Source organism: Suillus clintonianus (assembly GCF_016758775.1).
Source record: "Suillus clintonianus strain FC179 chromosome Unknown DEU56scaffold_19, whole genome shotgun sequence".
In the NCBI taxonomy this organism is placed as follows: Eukaryota; Fungi; Basidiomycota; class Agaricomycetes; order Boletales; family Suillaceae; genus Suillus; species Suillus clintonianus.
In genome coordinates, this window is record NW_024539243.1 from 23,894 (window position 1) to 38,384 (window position 14,491).

The following is a 14,491-nucleotide window of genomic DNA, read 5'->3' on the forward strand; positions in this document are numbered from 1 at the left end:
ATCAAGGATCGAAAAAGATGCTCGTCTTTCTCATTTTGGTCTTCCTGCCTATCGCGATCGCCTGTCCAGTTATACTACAACTGAGCCACACTACAGGGGGTAAGCATTAATTGTTCGTAATGTATTTAAATTTACCAGGCTCATGGAACAAATCCTAGAGAAGCTTGTCCTATCTGGCACCTATCAGTGCGCGATCGGGGGAAGCAACATAATCCTGGTGTCCGACACTTGGATACTCGGCACTGTATGGGAGCTCGTTGCACTGTCTCTTGCAATCTGGATTGCTATCCAACACTTCCGTCAACTACAACGTCCATGGACAGCATGGACCATCGACGACTGTATGATGATGTTGATAAAAAGTCATTTGCTTTACTTCACAAGGTGACCTCGTATGTTGGATATGGTTTTCTCTTTCCGCTGACGTTCTGCGCGTGCTAGTTTTTTTGCTGTTTCTATTTTCTACCTCGGTTATTACTCTCCAAAGATCCTGGTATGCCAATCTGTCGATCGACGGTACTATGTGCATCTGACATCTGTTCGTTATTTCCATAACTTAGGACTCGTCTTCCACGGGAAGTTATACGTATGCTGGAGTTCTTCACATTCTCGCGAACCTGCGGATAGTTGTGATGGGACCCCGCCTCATCCTTAGCGTTCGCGAACATCACACTAAGCAGATAGCCGGCACAAGCTCCAACACAGGAACGGGCATGACTACGATTGCTTTCCAGGAGTGTGTTTATGTGTCAACTGGCGAGGGTGTGTAGGACGGGCGATGCGCGAAGTGATCGATGCTTGTTAAGTATTTTACGAGGAGCACGAGAAAGTTGTTTGAACTTGGAGTTTTATCGCGGTATTGGTTAACGCGTGACGTTTGATGCATTTGATGTTCCGGAGTAGGACTCCAAAAGATGTACTAGTAGATCGGAGATACGGACGCGTCGGGTTCCGAGTTACATTTTGCCATTTTCAATTGAAGCCCATTCTTCATCATACAGCCTCATACAGCATGGCGCTGCAACTTTCATCGTGTTCTTTGCCATTTTCAATTGAAGCCCTTCCTTCATCATACAGCATGGCGCTGCCACAACCTTCATCGTGTTCTTTACCCGGCGAAGCTCCTCTATTACAGTGATACTACGCTTGATAACAACAGCCATCCCTACAATCTTGGCAAGAACATACATCGGTTCATTGTCAGCGATCATTGATGCGGCCGCCAAGGCCCCAGATAAAGTCAGTCATTCGACCTCGAAACTCTCTGAGCAGGGATAAAGGTATGGCTTATCGGGGAACTTGCTTTGGCTACCATCAGAGTCCAGACCGTGTTTCTAGTTCGATGTACAGCCATGCTAGTACCACACTGGGGCATCATGAAAATGCTCCCCACGCGTGCCAGTGTCCCATGGAGCCTGAATCAAGCATACTGGTTCCTTCCATGCATCGACATTCACAAGCTCGGGCTATGCACTTACTGCTTCTGTGCGTCACATTATCGCATGGTGTTCCGTTTTGTTTAGATTTTTTGCCTTCAAACGATCTGCGTAGGTGTAAACCCAGTGCTCGCTACCACGCAATGTCAATGTGATTGTACTAAATTTCTGATAAACGAGCGACTCATTGGCATTATATAAGCAGCCACAAGTCCTGTCACTTTCGCTGAAATCCGGCCCGCACGACGGTGATTGTTGATGGGCGATCTTATCATGTGTCCTTCAATTCTCTGATACGAGCATATGATCAGTGACAGGCCAGTGGCAGTAGTATAATTTAGTGAGGTAAGTTAGGATTTGGAACGTCGCGGCAGTTGTATGCCGCAGCACTGGTTGTGACTCACCACAGCAGTACTCTACTTCCCTAGTCTTGGATGAGCGCCGAATTTCGGCTTGGCTTTGACGGCACTGCGAGGTGCGATGCAACTAAGTTCAATATTCTCAAGCAGATAGACTAACGCGCTCCAAATCTGTGATTTGGTTAATGTGGCTCCGACCCGGATGCATAGCGAGAGTTGCAATCAAGTTGATCAAGGTAACCCCTGACCGAGCGGATGTTTAAAAGAGCGCAACTCTCATTTCGTCTTGCAACAACGCACATCTTAACCATTGAACCTTGGCGAAGAGTATCATTGCCATGATCGTGCTCAACATCAATAAACTCAACTTCTACATCCTATTCTTGTCCATTGCCTTCGCGCAAATCCTCGCAGTCAGTGGGCGGCCTGGTCACACTGGCACTTGCGACGAGGTAAGTGACGACGTTGATAACACAAATAGTGAGTAGGTCTTGGCAGTTATGTGGAGTATGGCTGACGAACTTCCAGAGAGGCAGTGTTTTTGAACCTTGAAGGTTGTTGTGCATATGATCAGCACACGAGACTGGCGTCATGAAAGCATACGTATAGCGGATCACATTCGGGAGTCCAAAGTTTGAACGTATTCGTGTCCGCAGGACGTAATCTGTATTAAATGCCCCTCCTATTATTCTTACTTATCACCTGACAATTGTTTTTGCTTATTACTTTGGTATCTGTTTAATCCCTCCCATCGAGGTTGAGTTTGTGGGGGCAACAGTTTCAATAAGATAGAGTAACTGAGCAGGGATAGGCTCACGCGTGGGTGGAGCTTCAAGTGAAGCCTTTATCTCTCATCACCGAAGTCACGATTTCGGCCTCTGCGACGAATGTCAGGTTCTCTCGCCATGACCGACACGTATATTACTGTGTTCAGGCTGTCAGACACATCTCATGGGGTGAAGCAAGGGCCGAGGAATTATGCGTATACACCCCAAGCCGTCGTAATTGCAGATTTAGTTCTGGCCAAGGTCTTGGCGTCCTCCCCGGCGGGCAGTTTCACAGCACTGTAGAGCATACGAGCCGGACGATTTACGGTTTCGCAATTGACTTCTGAGCGACTATCATATTCGAACGAAGGGAGAGGGGCGCTGCCACAGAATGAGTCCCATAGTGTTGCCAGCATGAGGACACCGATTGAGTAGAAATCGTGTTTGTACAAACTTGTAGTCGTAGATTCGTGTAGCAGTGGCGTTCGCGCACGTCTATAATTTCTTCGTCGATCGATGTCTATGATGTAGGGGCCACGGTGGAGCATCATCGAGATCCTATCAATCGGGTGTTATTGGTGGGGGTACACTGGCAAGCGTCGAGATGAAAAGCAGAACCGATACTTGCACGTCGGATGTTGAGGGCTTGCAGAACCAGGCCACCGAACAGCATAGAGACGTCACTTGAGATCAAAAGCGCTGAGTATTAGGGATGAGCATTTATTGCTGCTCGCTCCCAGTGACACGACGTAAATGTTTAACCAGCGGAACGCATGATCTTGGGGTTCTTCCAATGAATAGTCACATACGTTGAACGGGCGATATGTGGTCCAAGTCCAGGTCAAAAAGGCTTTAACTTCACGGTTGATCCAGGGTAGAATAAAAGGGAAAGCAAGGCTAGAGAGTAGAGTAACGAGGGGCGATTCGGGCGATTCGGGCGATTATGCAAGGTGCGTGAGAGCGCAGATGAATCTCATGCCAGTCATGATTCTTTCGAGCGGACCACCCACTACACAGAACGAAGCGGTCAGCCGCGGCTGGCTGGTGAAGCTTAAGTATAGGCTGAATGAATTCGGCGTGCAACGACAAAAAATTCGCACGCATGTCGGCTAATAAACGGTTGTTCCATGGATGTGGAGAAGGGCGCTGTCTTCGCAGTTCTCCGCTGGGTACCCGTAGGCTATATGGCTCAATAGTACTCGCCATCATCCCATTGCCAGCGCTTCGTGCACTTCCATACAAGGCATAACATTCCTCTGACATGCGTCATCATACCCCAAAACCACAGGTACAGCCGACGCAGTAATGCATCTTACCCTCGCCTCCAGGGTAAAGAACTCAATGAGGTCGAGCTTCGACGTGGAATACTTATTTAAGAAGATGCCACCTCAAATTATATTCAAATTTCTTGATTTGATTGTTCAATGAATGATATCTAGGGTCTCTGGGTCGGCGCAAAGTTGAGAATATATGGTGAGTCCGTGCCACAGTCGTGGCTACGACGTACCTCGGGATTCTGACTCAATTAGTTGCTCGTCAAGCTTCAACCAATTCCATATTAACCATTCGCCTACTGTTGCATCCCTGACCTTCTGAATATATATCTTGCCTGCAACTTTCAGTATTGTCTATGGTTTTTCAGGACGATGTCGTCACCTCTGCCCCCCTCCCTGGACGATGATAAACCCAAAAAACTTCCTCTTTCCCGCAAGCTCGTTTTACTGGTGATATTATGCCTTTCTCAGTTTATGGATACCTTCAGTACCTCAGCTCTCTTGTCTGCGATTCCTAAACTCCAGACATCCATGGGCATGAATGAAGCTCAGTCCACTTGGGTGATTAGTGCATTCCGATTGACTTTTTCATCATTCCTGCTTATTGTGCGTGCCCATCCGTTTACTCTGACTTGCACTTCAACACCTTATTTTAGAGTGGCCGTCTCAGCGACGTATATAACCCGAGTTAGTGCTATGCTGCCCTGTTAGGCATTCATGCTGAAGGGGACGCAGAAACTGTGTTCATCGGAGGAGCGTCCAGTCTTGGCATCCTCTCGCTGTGTGCCGGATTTGTCGACAACACAATTCCGATCCTTGTTTTTAGAGCAATGACTGGAATAGGTGACCATTCTCGCTGTTGTGTTGGTTTTGGTTGACAAAGATCGCTTCTCAGCTTCTGCAATGACGATTCCCTCTGCCATAAAACTCCTGGTTAAGATATTTCCTGATCCGCTTGAACAAGCTCGGGCAATGGGGTTCTTCTCAAGCTGTGGTGCGATTGCCAACAGTAAGCACCCCGCATGTTCAATTGTGCAGGTCGTGTTTCACGGCTCCCCTTTACATAGTAAGCGGTGTCGTGGTTGGTGCAATGTTCGTCCAATGGGTTTCTTACCATTGGGTCTTCTGGTTTGTAACCTGTGTGGCTCTTCCGGTGGCTCTGGTCGGTGTTTTCATCATACCGTCACAAATCGGAGAGACTGCAGACAGTCTTGAGCCTAAAAAGGCGAAATGGAAAACTCTTGATTTGGTTGGCATAGTCATTTTAACTGGTACAAATGTTGCAGAATACTCTTCTTTGTGTCGCTCACAAACCCTGATAGTTGCCTTTATCTTATTCATCTTCGCCATAACATCCGGTTCGACTGTTGGTTGGAAATCCCCCATGGTGCTGGTCCTCCTGATCGTTTCGATTTTAATGATGGTTGGGTTTTTCTACTGGGAAACACTCCTACCAGCGAACGAAGCTGCAATGTATGTCATCTGAAATCCTAATACCAATCATCGGCTGATCTTTACAGACCACCCCAGACGTGGTTCTACAGCAACTTCTCCGTTCTGCTCGTCGTTGGATTCTTATGTTTCTGGTGGAATGCAGTGATGTTCACTTTTAGCATCTTGTGGCAAAATGTGTTTGGGTGGTCGGTAATGTCGTCGGCTGTCCATATGTAAGGTTTTCGTTATCACTCCATATCGCCGATCATTAAGAACATTGTTGCTCACCAGGATACCAATTGGCATCATAGCCTTCGCTACGAGTTTCACAAGTCCACTTTCTCGCATCTTCAGTCCCAAGTGGATTATTCTCACTGGTCTATCATTGTGCATGGTCGCCACCGTATTGCTCGCGCTCGGTGGGGGAAAGCCCGAGAATTATTGGCCGTATGTGTTCCCCGCATTTTCAATAGGCAGCGTAGGAGTCATGTTGCTTTTTACACATTCAAAGTAAATCCCAAATCACCCTGGTTTTATGAACAAATGTTAATTGTAATTCTCTCACAGCATTGCTATTTATCGATCTGTGCCTTCATCCAAGGCTGGCACAGTTGGGGCTATCTACAGTAGCGCGCTTCAATTAGGATCCGGAATAGGCCTCGCTGCTATGAGCGCGATAGAGACATCGGTGGAGGCTACCCATGGGGGTTCGCACGAGTATGCTGGACGAGCTGCGACGTTTTGGTTCCTCCTCGGAGTTGTCGCTCTTCAATTCATTTCATTATTGGTCTTTTACGATCGCAGCGCGGATCACAAGCCCCAACCAACGCATGACAGCCTCCCTACACAACAGATAACGCACAGTGACGAAAAGCTCGACGAGGAGAACGTAACCACCTTGCCCGAACTGAGCTAAAGTATCTATTTCTTTTGGCGACCGGCTTGTTTATATCGATTACTCACACACCCGCTATAGCCACCTTTCTTAGTCCTGGATGAAAGTTTGATATCCTCTTAACGTACTTACATAGAGATAAGTTGACGCAAGTGGGAAGTTGTTCTGTCACTGCTGTTATGTGTATTACTTACTAGTCTGCAGTCATGCATAGATCTTTCGCAATGGTTGCATATGCTTCAAATGATATAATACGGACCCGCAGCCAAGGTTCTCCTGCAAAGAGAGGTGCAGGGCAGAGCAGGTCCTGATGCAACAAGTTCCGGTCTTGGCGAATTTTCGTATATTTATGAGCATGCACTATGATGACCTACGTATTTGTACGAATACGCGAGTATACCCTGTGTATTGCTGGAAATCAGATGTGTTGGATCCTCCAAGCGGAGTAGGGGTAGTTGCCAGGTACCCATTACTAATAATCTTACAAACACCGAGCGCAATTTGAAACAATTCTCGTGCAACCTCTAATGTCATTTGCAACACACTATATTACTAGTATGAAGCCCGAGTTCCCTGTCGAAAGCGTTGAGGATCAAGGCAAAGCCCGTTCACGTCGAAAGGCCCACAGCGGACAGAGAGGCAGCGACCTTTTTAAGTTACCGGCGTCTACTCTCTGTATCTCCATTATACCTGAACTGCAGTGGACGATTTTCCAGCTGGTCCATGATGCCAATGACAATTCCTTGGTGAAAAAGACACTGCTGGCGCTTGCCTTGACATGCAAGTCATTCACAGGACCTGCACTGAAGCTTTTGTGGCAAGACCTGTCTAAGTTTGCGCCACTGATCAGATGTCTCCCGCAAAGCCTATGGAAACAGGTGGGACGAAAATTGGTTAGTCAAGCTCTGGCTCATACTTGAGAGCATACCAGTTCACACCTTTGCCAGGAATTTCAAAGAGTCATGACCGTAGATGACTGGTCTATTTTTTGCAAATACAACCACCATGTCCGTTCACTCATTATAAACGACGATGATCCACGGATTGGTGACGAAACTTGGCGCGCCCTCAGCTATCCTCCCTTCTCCCTTCCCTTGCTCCCCAACCTAATGTCTCTTACCTGGAGTAATTATTCCATACTGACATCTCTATGTATCCCGTTGTTTGTGAGCCCCACAATAACGAAACTCAACCTCTCCCCCTGCACATTTGGTCCAGTTGAACAGTCCATCTTGTCATGCATATCAATGCTGTGCCCTTTGGTCTCGCATTTCCATTTCCATTTTTGTTCGAGCTCCGAATCAGAACACCCATCGACTGCATTACAAAACTGGTCTCATCTAACATCAGTGACCACTGAAACAGTTTCAGAGGCCGCCATACTACATCTATCCAAGCTGCCTTCACTCCGTTTTCTACAGTTCAAATTACCGTCAACACCCATCTCTGTGGATACGCAAAAGAAGCAGCGTCATGTATTCTGCGTGTTGGAAGAACTGGTCGTGAGATGCAGAAGTGTGGTGGCCTTGGATGCTTTTCTCGAGAGGTTCTTCATTGCTCCAAAATCCATATCCCTTCAAATCACTAGCATCAGGGATTCCGCACGGGCCCTGCCGGCTTTGATCTCCCGCCTGCCTAATGGATGTGCGCACGGCTCACTAGAATGCATGCAGCTCTCCATCACCGAACTGTCCGCAAGTCACACTTCAATCAGAACTGCAGTTTTACGACCGCTCTTTGCCTTCCGCAATCTTCGCAAGCTCGACTTCGCAGCCTATGACTATGGTTTGCGATGGGATGATGCTGTCCTTTTGCAGATGGCCAAGGCCTGGCCCCTCCTACAAGTATTATATCTCAACCAAGAGCAACATTCCAGTCGTGGAGTCACTCCGGGTGCCTTCGTCTCGCTGTTGCAGCACTGCCCGTGTCTTGTTTCGGTCGCCGTAATCGTGAACTGGTCTACCATTGACGGACACGCCATATCCCCTGATGCTCCCTACGGAGGACTTTCACACAAGGCATTATCTAAGGCATTCTTTGGCAGTCCAAGGATTCACCATCCGGAAAGGATTGCTGCTTTCATCTCAGCCATCGCGCCCAATTTGGCATCAATCATTACATGGACGAGTCTTGATAGGGAAGAAGAAGACATAGACTCCGACAAATACTCCACTAGGTGGAAATGCGTCTGTGATTTGATCAAGATTTTCTCCGCAGTACGCGAGCAGGAGAGGAGGATGGTGCTGAGTGGAGGTGCAGGAGCTGATGGAAAGCAAGGTCCACACAACCACTACGGAACCGCGCAGCTAGCACACGATACCGAAAACAGAGATGCTGTAATTGGTGGAGGTGACAAAGGTGATGACGGAGATTTTTTTGAGGTTGATGAGGGCATCGATGACGAGTCAGGATATACGAGTGACGAGTCCTCATAGGAGGATTAATGAATCAAGACACGGACGTACTGAATTCCCTAAGCCTTGCGGACCTTGTTATAGATTTCAGACTGTTGAAATAAACTCGTGCAGAGGACGAAGATATTGGGTTGAATGTCGTTGCAGCTTTTTGTGCTCCACTCGTTTTGTCTCATCGCACCGCGCCATCGGGACGAAGTCCGACAACATGATTTGAATATTTGGAGATGCTAGATAGCATGTGGCCAGTGTCGCCTCCTGACCAGGCGATGAGCCCTCCGTTGTAACCACCGCTTGCTGCTAATCCCGATGACGTCGTGAGTGTCGTACGTGATCATCTCAATGAATGTGGGTCATGGTGGTTAGCGTTGTCTGTCGTAGTGACTTTCGTGGTATCTTGGGTGTCGTGAGGTGGCCGTTTCTTCTCGTCAGCTTGTAACCCGTGACCTTGGTGGGTTATCGTAGCAATTCTCGGAAGACTCGGATCAGCTGCTGATGAATAAATTTGGAGTCTCAAGTAAATTCGTAGTAGGCCTTTCAGCATGCTCCTACACAGCAGTTCCCATGAGAGGGAGCAAGCATAGCGACTTGACAGTCGTTTGGTTGACGCCGGATCCTCCAGTCTGCACTGAATGTCTATCTGTCCAGTCGCACTGTAACAAGGAGCAAAGGCTCACTCACGGAGGTAAAGTGCAGGAGGATGAATTCGCACGTTCGGTCACGAGCATACTCATCTGGAGTGAGGTGCACAGCCAGCATTGACTGCAATACCCGTAATCGCGGATCTATATATACGACCGTTGATGTACTTATTTCAATAGGCCAGCACGCACGATACCGTATGATCGCGAGTAAGTACTACCTTTGGTACGGGTCATCGGCACCTGCCAAATTTGATAGTCAGACTAGAAGTCCACACTCACAAACGAGTCAGCTAGTGCTTAAGAAAGCTTCGGTTTTCTGGACCCGTCATCTGATTGCCACCACGGGATTTGACATGCCACTGACTGACGTAGCGCCAGGATCATGCAACGATTTCTGATATCTTTGAGCTACCTGACACTGTGCAGCAGGCAGTCCGTGCCGAAGTCTCCGCTGGCGCGACTGACTCGCGTTGGTCTTGGACACCCTTATGGCGCATTTTTGTTAGCACGCAGCGCGATGGAGAATACAAGAGAATCGCGTCAGATGATGATACCATTGTGCAAGTCAAAGACGTGGCTCTCTGACGCCATGATGGATTCATTAGGACAAGTACTGAGATATCTAAGCAGTTTTACGCACTTGATAGCTATGTTCCCATGTTACACCAAGGGGATAGTATAGATACACGAGATCTATTGCCCTTTCGTCTGAACGGTTAGAATACTACCATATTACACCTTTACGGGAATGTCGTTTCATCGATGCTCGATATCCCCGACCGAATCCATGCGGAAGCAGTGACAATGGGCGAACTTGAAGACGCACACTTCTACTTCAGCCGCTCGAGATAAGAAGCATCACTATCGCAGCGTCAGCGGGATATGAAAGTGTCAGAGTTCGACGAATTCCACTCTTCTTAGATCTGATATGACATATATGACCCCATCAGCAAATATTAATGCCTCGTCGTTGAGGTACACTTTCATCTTGTATAATTCATGTTGTACATCAGTGCAAGCCAACCAGGTGATAGTCCATCCTCTAAGGATAAAAGCGACTTTAGAAGTTAGTCCCCTCTGGAGGCTGGAGAAGCTTCCGATTGCTGGCTGTTGCCATCTCCCTGCGCAAACAGGACATCAGTAACATGATCAGAAATTCTCGAGGCGAGCAATCGAGATACAAGATAAGGAAGAGATGTGCATACCTCCTGATACCAACGAGGATGGTCTCGATACTGCTATCGCGCCCCCACTGAGAGAGTACACTGAGCCTCGTAGGATCAATCTTGCCATCGATCGGAGACACAAAAGGGAGGTTTACACGGGAGAGGAAGTGAACGGTGGGTGGCCTTTCGGGGTAATCTTCAGCGCAATGGATCTTCAGACTGTAAATACGGTTCTCGTGAACGGTCTGCGGCGTGGCAGTGTAAAGATAAATCAAAGAGTAGGCCCGAAGAGATCCAGAGAAGCGATAGAACAACACAGGCGATACAATGGCAGATCGAAGAATCCAGCACCAAGTATATCGATCAGTAGACGATATGATACTGACTGAGAGCACTTACATGTCCGGGGCCAAGAATAGTTCCGTTCCAGTTGCTCATCATTATATCGTCGCCGTCCATAAGACCATACGAGCAACTGCCATCTCCTATGCCTTTCTCTCCTTTCTCCAGCTCTTCTAGCAAGCGGAAGTTGCGGGGAACTGTTGGAAGTCAGTTAATGTTGTTGTAATTCACTATCAGACTGACTTCTAGCCATTGTCCTTGGTAGAATGGAAGATAGTGTAATTGTATATGATGGTATATGTGTATTGGACTAAGATAGCGCTTGGAGCAACGGGTATTTGCGGCACTGCACTGCCTCCGCAGCGGCGCAGCTGTTGGTGCACTATAACGAACTTGTTACGGTAGCAAGCATATTCGTCATCATCTTCTTGTTCAACGACCAGGTAGCTGAAAGCAACCATGTTTAGAGCAAACCAAGCCAATCCTTACGATGAAGTAGTGGGTGAGTGCCCGATACTCACCGTATCAACCGTCGTATTCTGATATAATGTTTACAATGTCTCACTCAGCCAAGGCCACCGATGAGAATTTGACAGGCGAGAACTGGGAGGTCATTCTCAATCTATGTGATAAAGTACAGGAAGAGGGTGAACAGGGGTGAGCCTTTCACTGTAGCACGATATCAAACCAGTCAATTTGCTGGTGCTTAATTCCCGATCCTGACGCGAATTGGGTTTGACAGTGCTCGTAACGTGATCGCAGCGCTCTTGAAGCGTCTGACCCACCGTAGCCCCAATGTACAACTCTACGCTCTTTCGCTAGGAGAATCTCTCTCAAAGAATTGTGGCATCGACCTTCATCGCGAGCTTGCCAGCCGAGCATTTACTGGGGCATTGGAGAAGCTTATTGTTGATCGGGTGCGTGCATACTCCTGTTTTGAAATTGTCCTTGAGTTTTAATTGGACACTATTCCATATTATGCTGCGGACTAAACTGATTCTGATGCTTGACAGACAACACATGAAAAAGTTCGTCGGAGGGCTCTCGGTCTCATCGCGATGTGGACAGCAGAGTTTGAACACGACCCCACTCTAGGAATTATGGAGGACTGCTACAACAATCTGAAAGCAAAGAGTATGTTCGTCCCCTTCCCCTTGACCCGCATCACCTTCTTCACCAACTTTGATTCTCGTCATTCTCTCCTCATTGCGTTAACCTACGGAATCCCGACTTATCCCTTGGCTCACAGGCTATCAATTCGTAACTCCCTCCGAGCCAGCCCCACCGAGTGTCGATGACGAGGCACGCCGACGTGAGGAGGAGGAACTCCAGCGCGCCCTCGAAATCAGCATGCGCGACAAGGGCGGGCGATCCACTTACGCACCTGCTGCCTCAGCTGGTCCATCCGGTGCAGCAAAGTATGCATCTGGGTATGTCCCAGCGCGCTCGCCGAGCCCAAAGGCTCCCACACACGCAGTAAATAGTCACAATTCAAACGCCAGGACAACCTCAGGATACTCTGCAACAAGTGGCGGCGTTTCAGCCATGGCTGCTTCTTCGACATCGTCGCTCCCATCCCAAGCCTCTGCAGCAGTAGTCACTCGCGTCCGCGCTTTGCACACCTTTGAGCCTACAGAACCGGGCGAACTCGCCTTTGAAAAAGGTGAAGTGATCAAGGTTGTGGATCGAGGCTACAAGGATTGGTGGCGAGGACAATTGAAGGGACGCACAGGAATATTTCCCGTGAATTATGTTGTACGTCTCTCTTTGCTCCCACTCCATCATGATAATAGGCTCACATGCTCTCAATCGTTGCTGTTGCGTCCGTTCTGCTCCATCACCTATTTGGCGCTTGTCTTTCCATTATTTATTTCATTATGCGTAGGAACCCCTCCCAGAGCCAACGGCTGCTGAGCTTGCTCGCGAGGCAGAACAAGAAGCATCTGTCTTCGCTCAAGCCGCGAACGTCGATCGACTGCTGACAATGCTAAGGGGTCTGGATGCATCAAGAGAGAACCTAGCCGACAACGAGGAGATCCAGGAATTATACCGCTCATGCATGGCCCTCCGTCCCAAGATTGTCAAACTCATTGACAAGTACAACCAGAAGCGGGGTACGATCTCTTTCCCCTTCCTGGTCAAACCATGTTGATGGTTCAAATAGCTGATTTGGTATCGATGAACGAGTCCTTTGTGAAAGCACGCACGATATTTGATCGGATAATGGAAGATAGCCTTGCGCGTCACACCGGGAGTAAGCTAGACGACTCTCTATGTTATCTGATCTCATTATGACCTGCAGTGTACGATGCTGGTCCGCACCCGGCACAACCATACGGATACGGTTACGACCAACCCCAGCCATATGGATATGGAGGTCCCAATAATGCTTATCAGCCTCAGCCCGAGCCTCAGCCTCAATCCCAGCCTCATCCCGGACCACCGCAGCACCCTGACCCTGCATATGCGTACCAACAAGGGCAAGCTTATGGTGGACACGGTGGTGGAGCGCCATACCCTCAGCCTGCACAAGCACCGTACCCTCAGCCTGCACAGACACCGTACCCGCAGACTTCCCAAACGCCTTATCCTCAGCAGCAACCCCAGCAGCAACTTCAGCAGCAACCTCAACAGCAACTTCATTCCCAGCAACAACCACAGGCACAACAGCCTGCTGAGTATTCGCCTGGAGTACATGCCCAACAGCAACTTCAACAGCAACTTCATCCCCAACAACTACCACAGGCACAACAACCTGCTGATTATTCTCCCGGAGTACATGCCCAACAGCCACAGCCACAGCCACAAACTCAGCAACAACAGCCTCAAAACGCTGGCCCGCCCTACGTTTTTGATCCCAATGCGACATACCCGGATCCGAACGTTCAGGCATGGGCACAATACTATGCGCAGGGTGGGACGGATGCTGCTGGAGCGGTATACTTTATTTCAGTGCCAGGCGTAAAGGACACATCACCACCGCCAGAGCAAATCCCTCAGTCGCACCAATCACCGCAGGACCCATACCAGGCTCAGGCTCAGCAACCGCCTGCACGCCAGGAAGCTATACATCAATCACCAACCTCCCAGCACGCACAGTATATGAACCCCAACCCCCAACTAAGTCAATACCCATCGCAGTCATACTACCAAGATCCTGCATCTGCCCCACAGGTGTCACCAACCAGTCCAACTGGTGGTGTATCTTCGCTGCAACGAACGACATCTGCGACTGCAGGTGTCCCAGCGCCATATAGCTATCATTCTCCACCGCATCAGCCACAGCTCTCTCCAACTGGACAGGGTGGACTCGCTGGACCGGGGTCTGAGGGGCACGGGTATTTGCCGCCTGCAAGCAATGGTTATGGGCCGCCTGCAGCAGGTGGCTACCCTCAGAGCTCACCGTCGGGAGAATACCCACAAGGTCCTGGGGCGCATGGTGGTGTGCACGCTTTACAAAACCAGTTTTTGGACATGTCGATTGGGGGGCCGCAAGTTGCGACGTCGTGAGCTAAAGATGCATTGGTCGGATGAATGGATGGATGTAGTGTTGTTTGTAAAATTTTCTAGGTGACCATAAGTTATTTTCTCGAACCTGTGATAATGCGGATGATTCTTGATGTTTTTTTCAGTGAGGTATGAACGATGTGGATCTGATCATCGCATGGTCTTCAGACTTATAGGTTGCTTTTCCAAGCACGTGACTGACGCGTCGCGATTGGTTTGTTTTTCGAGTTGGCAAGCACGCACAAATATCGTA

The 14,491-nt window shown here is 48.7% G+C and overlaps 4 protein-coding genes across 4 annotated transcripts; 3 read left to right on the forward strand and 1 right to left on the reverse strand.

The window, feature by feature from the left end:
* Positions 1-4,208: 4,208 nt before the first annotated feature.
* On the forward strand, positions 4,209-6,186 carry DEU56DRAFT_910406 (major facilitator superfamily domain-containing protein; the record flags this gene model as incomplete). Its single annotated transcript, XM_041357172.1, has 9 exons — positions 4,209-4,442; positions 4,493-4,523; positions 4,572-4,679; positions 4,732-4,845; positions 4,904-5,107; positions 5,159-5,309; positions 5,357-5,503; positions 5,562-5,780; positions 5,838-6,186. 9 exons carry the CDS (start codon positions 4,209-4,211, stop codon positions 6,184-6,186), a joined length of 1,557 nt encoding a protein of 518 aa, XP_041210755.1.
* Positions 6,187-6,694: 508 nt separating this feature from the next.
* Positions 6,695-8,698, forward strand: DEU56DRAFT_789717 (uncharacterized protein). The gene is made up of 7 exons (XM_041352564.1): positions 6,695-7,058; positions 7,113-8,009; positions 8,031-8,292; positions 8,314-8,355; positions 8,383-8,442; positions 8,476-8,546; positions 8,571-8,698. Exons 1-7 carry the CDS (start codon positions 6,723-6,725, stop codon positions 8,598-8,600), a joined length of 1,698 nt encoding a protein of 565 aa, XP_041210756.1. The 5' UTR covers positions 6,695-6,722; the 3' UTR covers positions 8,601-8,698.
* A 1,585-nt stretch (positions 8,699-10,283) lies between these two features.
* On the reverse strand, positions 10,284-10,984 carry DEU56DRAFT_754142 (ubiquitin-conjugating enzyme/RWD-like protein; the record flags this gene model as incomplete). Its single annotated transcript, XM_041349780.1, has 4 exons — positions 10,284-10,344; positions 10,429-10,634; positions 10,789-10,928; positions 10,975-10,984. The coding sequence occupies 4 exons, from the start codon at positions 10,982-10,984 to the stop codon at positions 10,284-10,286; spliced, it is 417 nt and encodes a 138-aa protein (XP_041210757.1).
* Positions 10,985-11,190: 206 nt separating this feature from the next.
* DEU56DRAFT_732641 (uncharacterized protein) lies at positions 11,191-13,026 on the forward strand (the record flags this gene model as incomplete). Its single annotated transcript, XM_041348285.1, has 7 exons — positions 11,191-11,233; positions 11,301-11,388; positions 11,474-11,648; positions 11,745-11,865; positions 11,981-12,486; positions 12,617-12,845; positions 12,896-13,026. The coding sequence occupies 7 exons, from the start codon at positions 11,191-11,193 to the stop codon at positions 13,024-13,026; spliced, it is 1,293 nt and encodes a 430-aa protein (XP_041210758.1).
* Between the last annotated feature and the right edge of the window lie 1,465 nt (positions 13,027-14,491).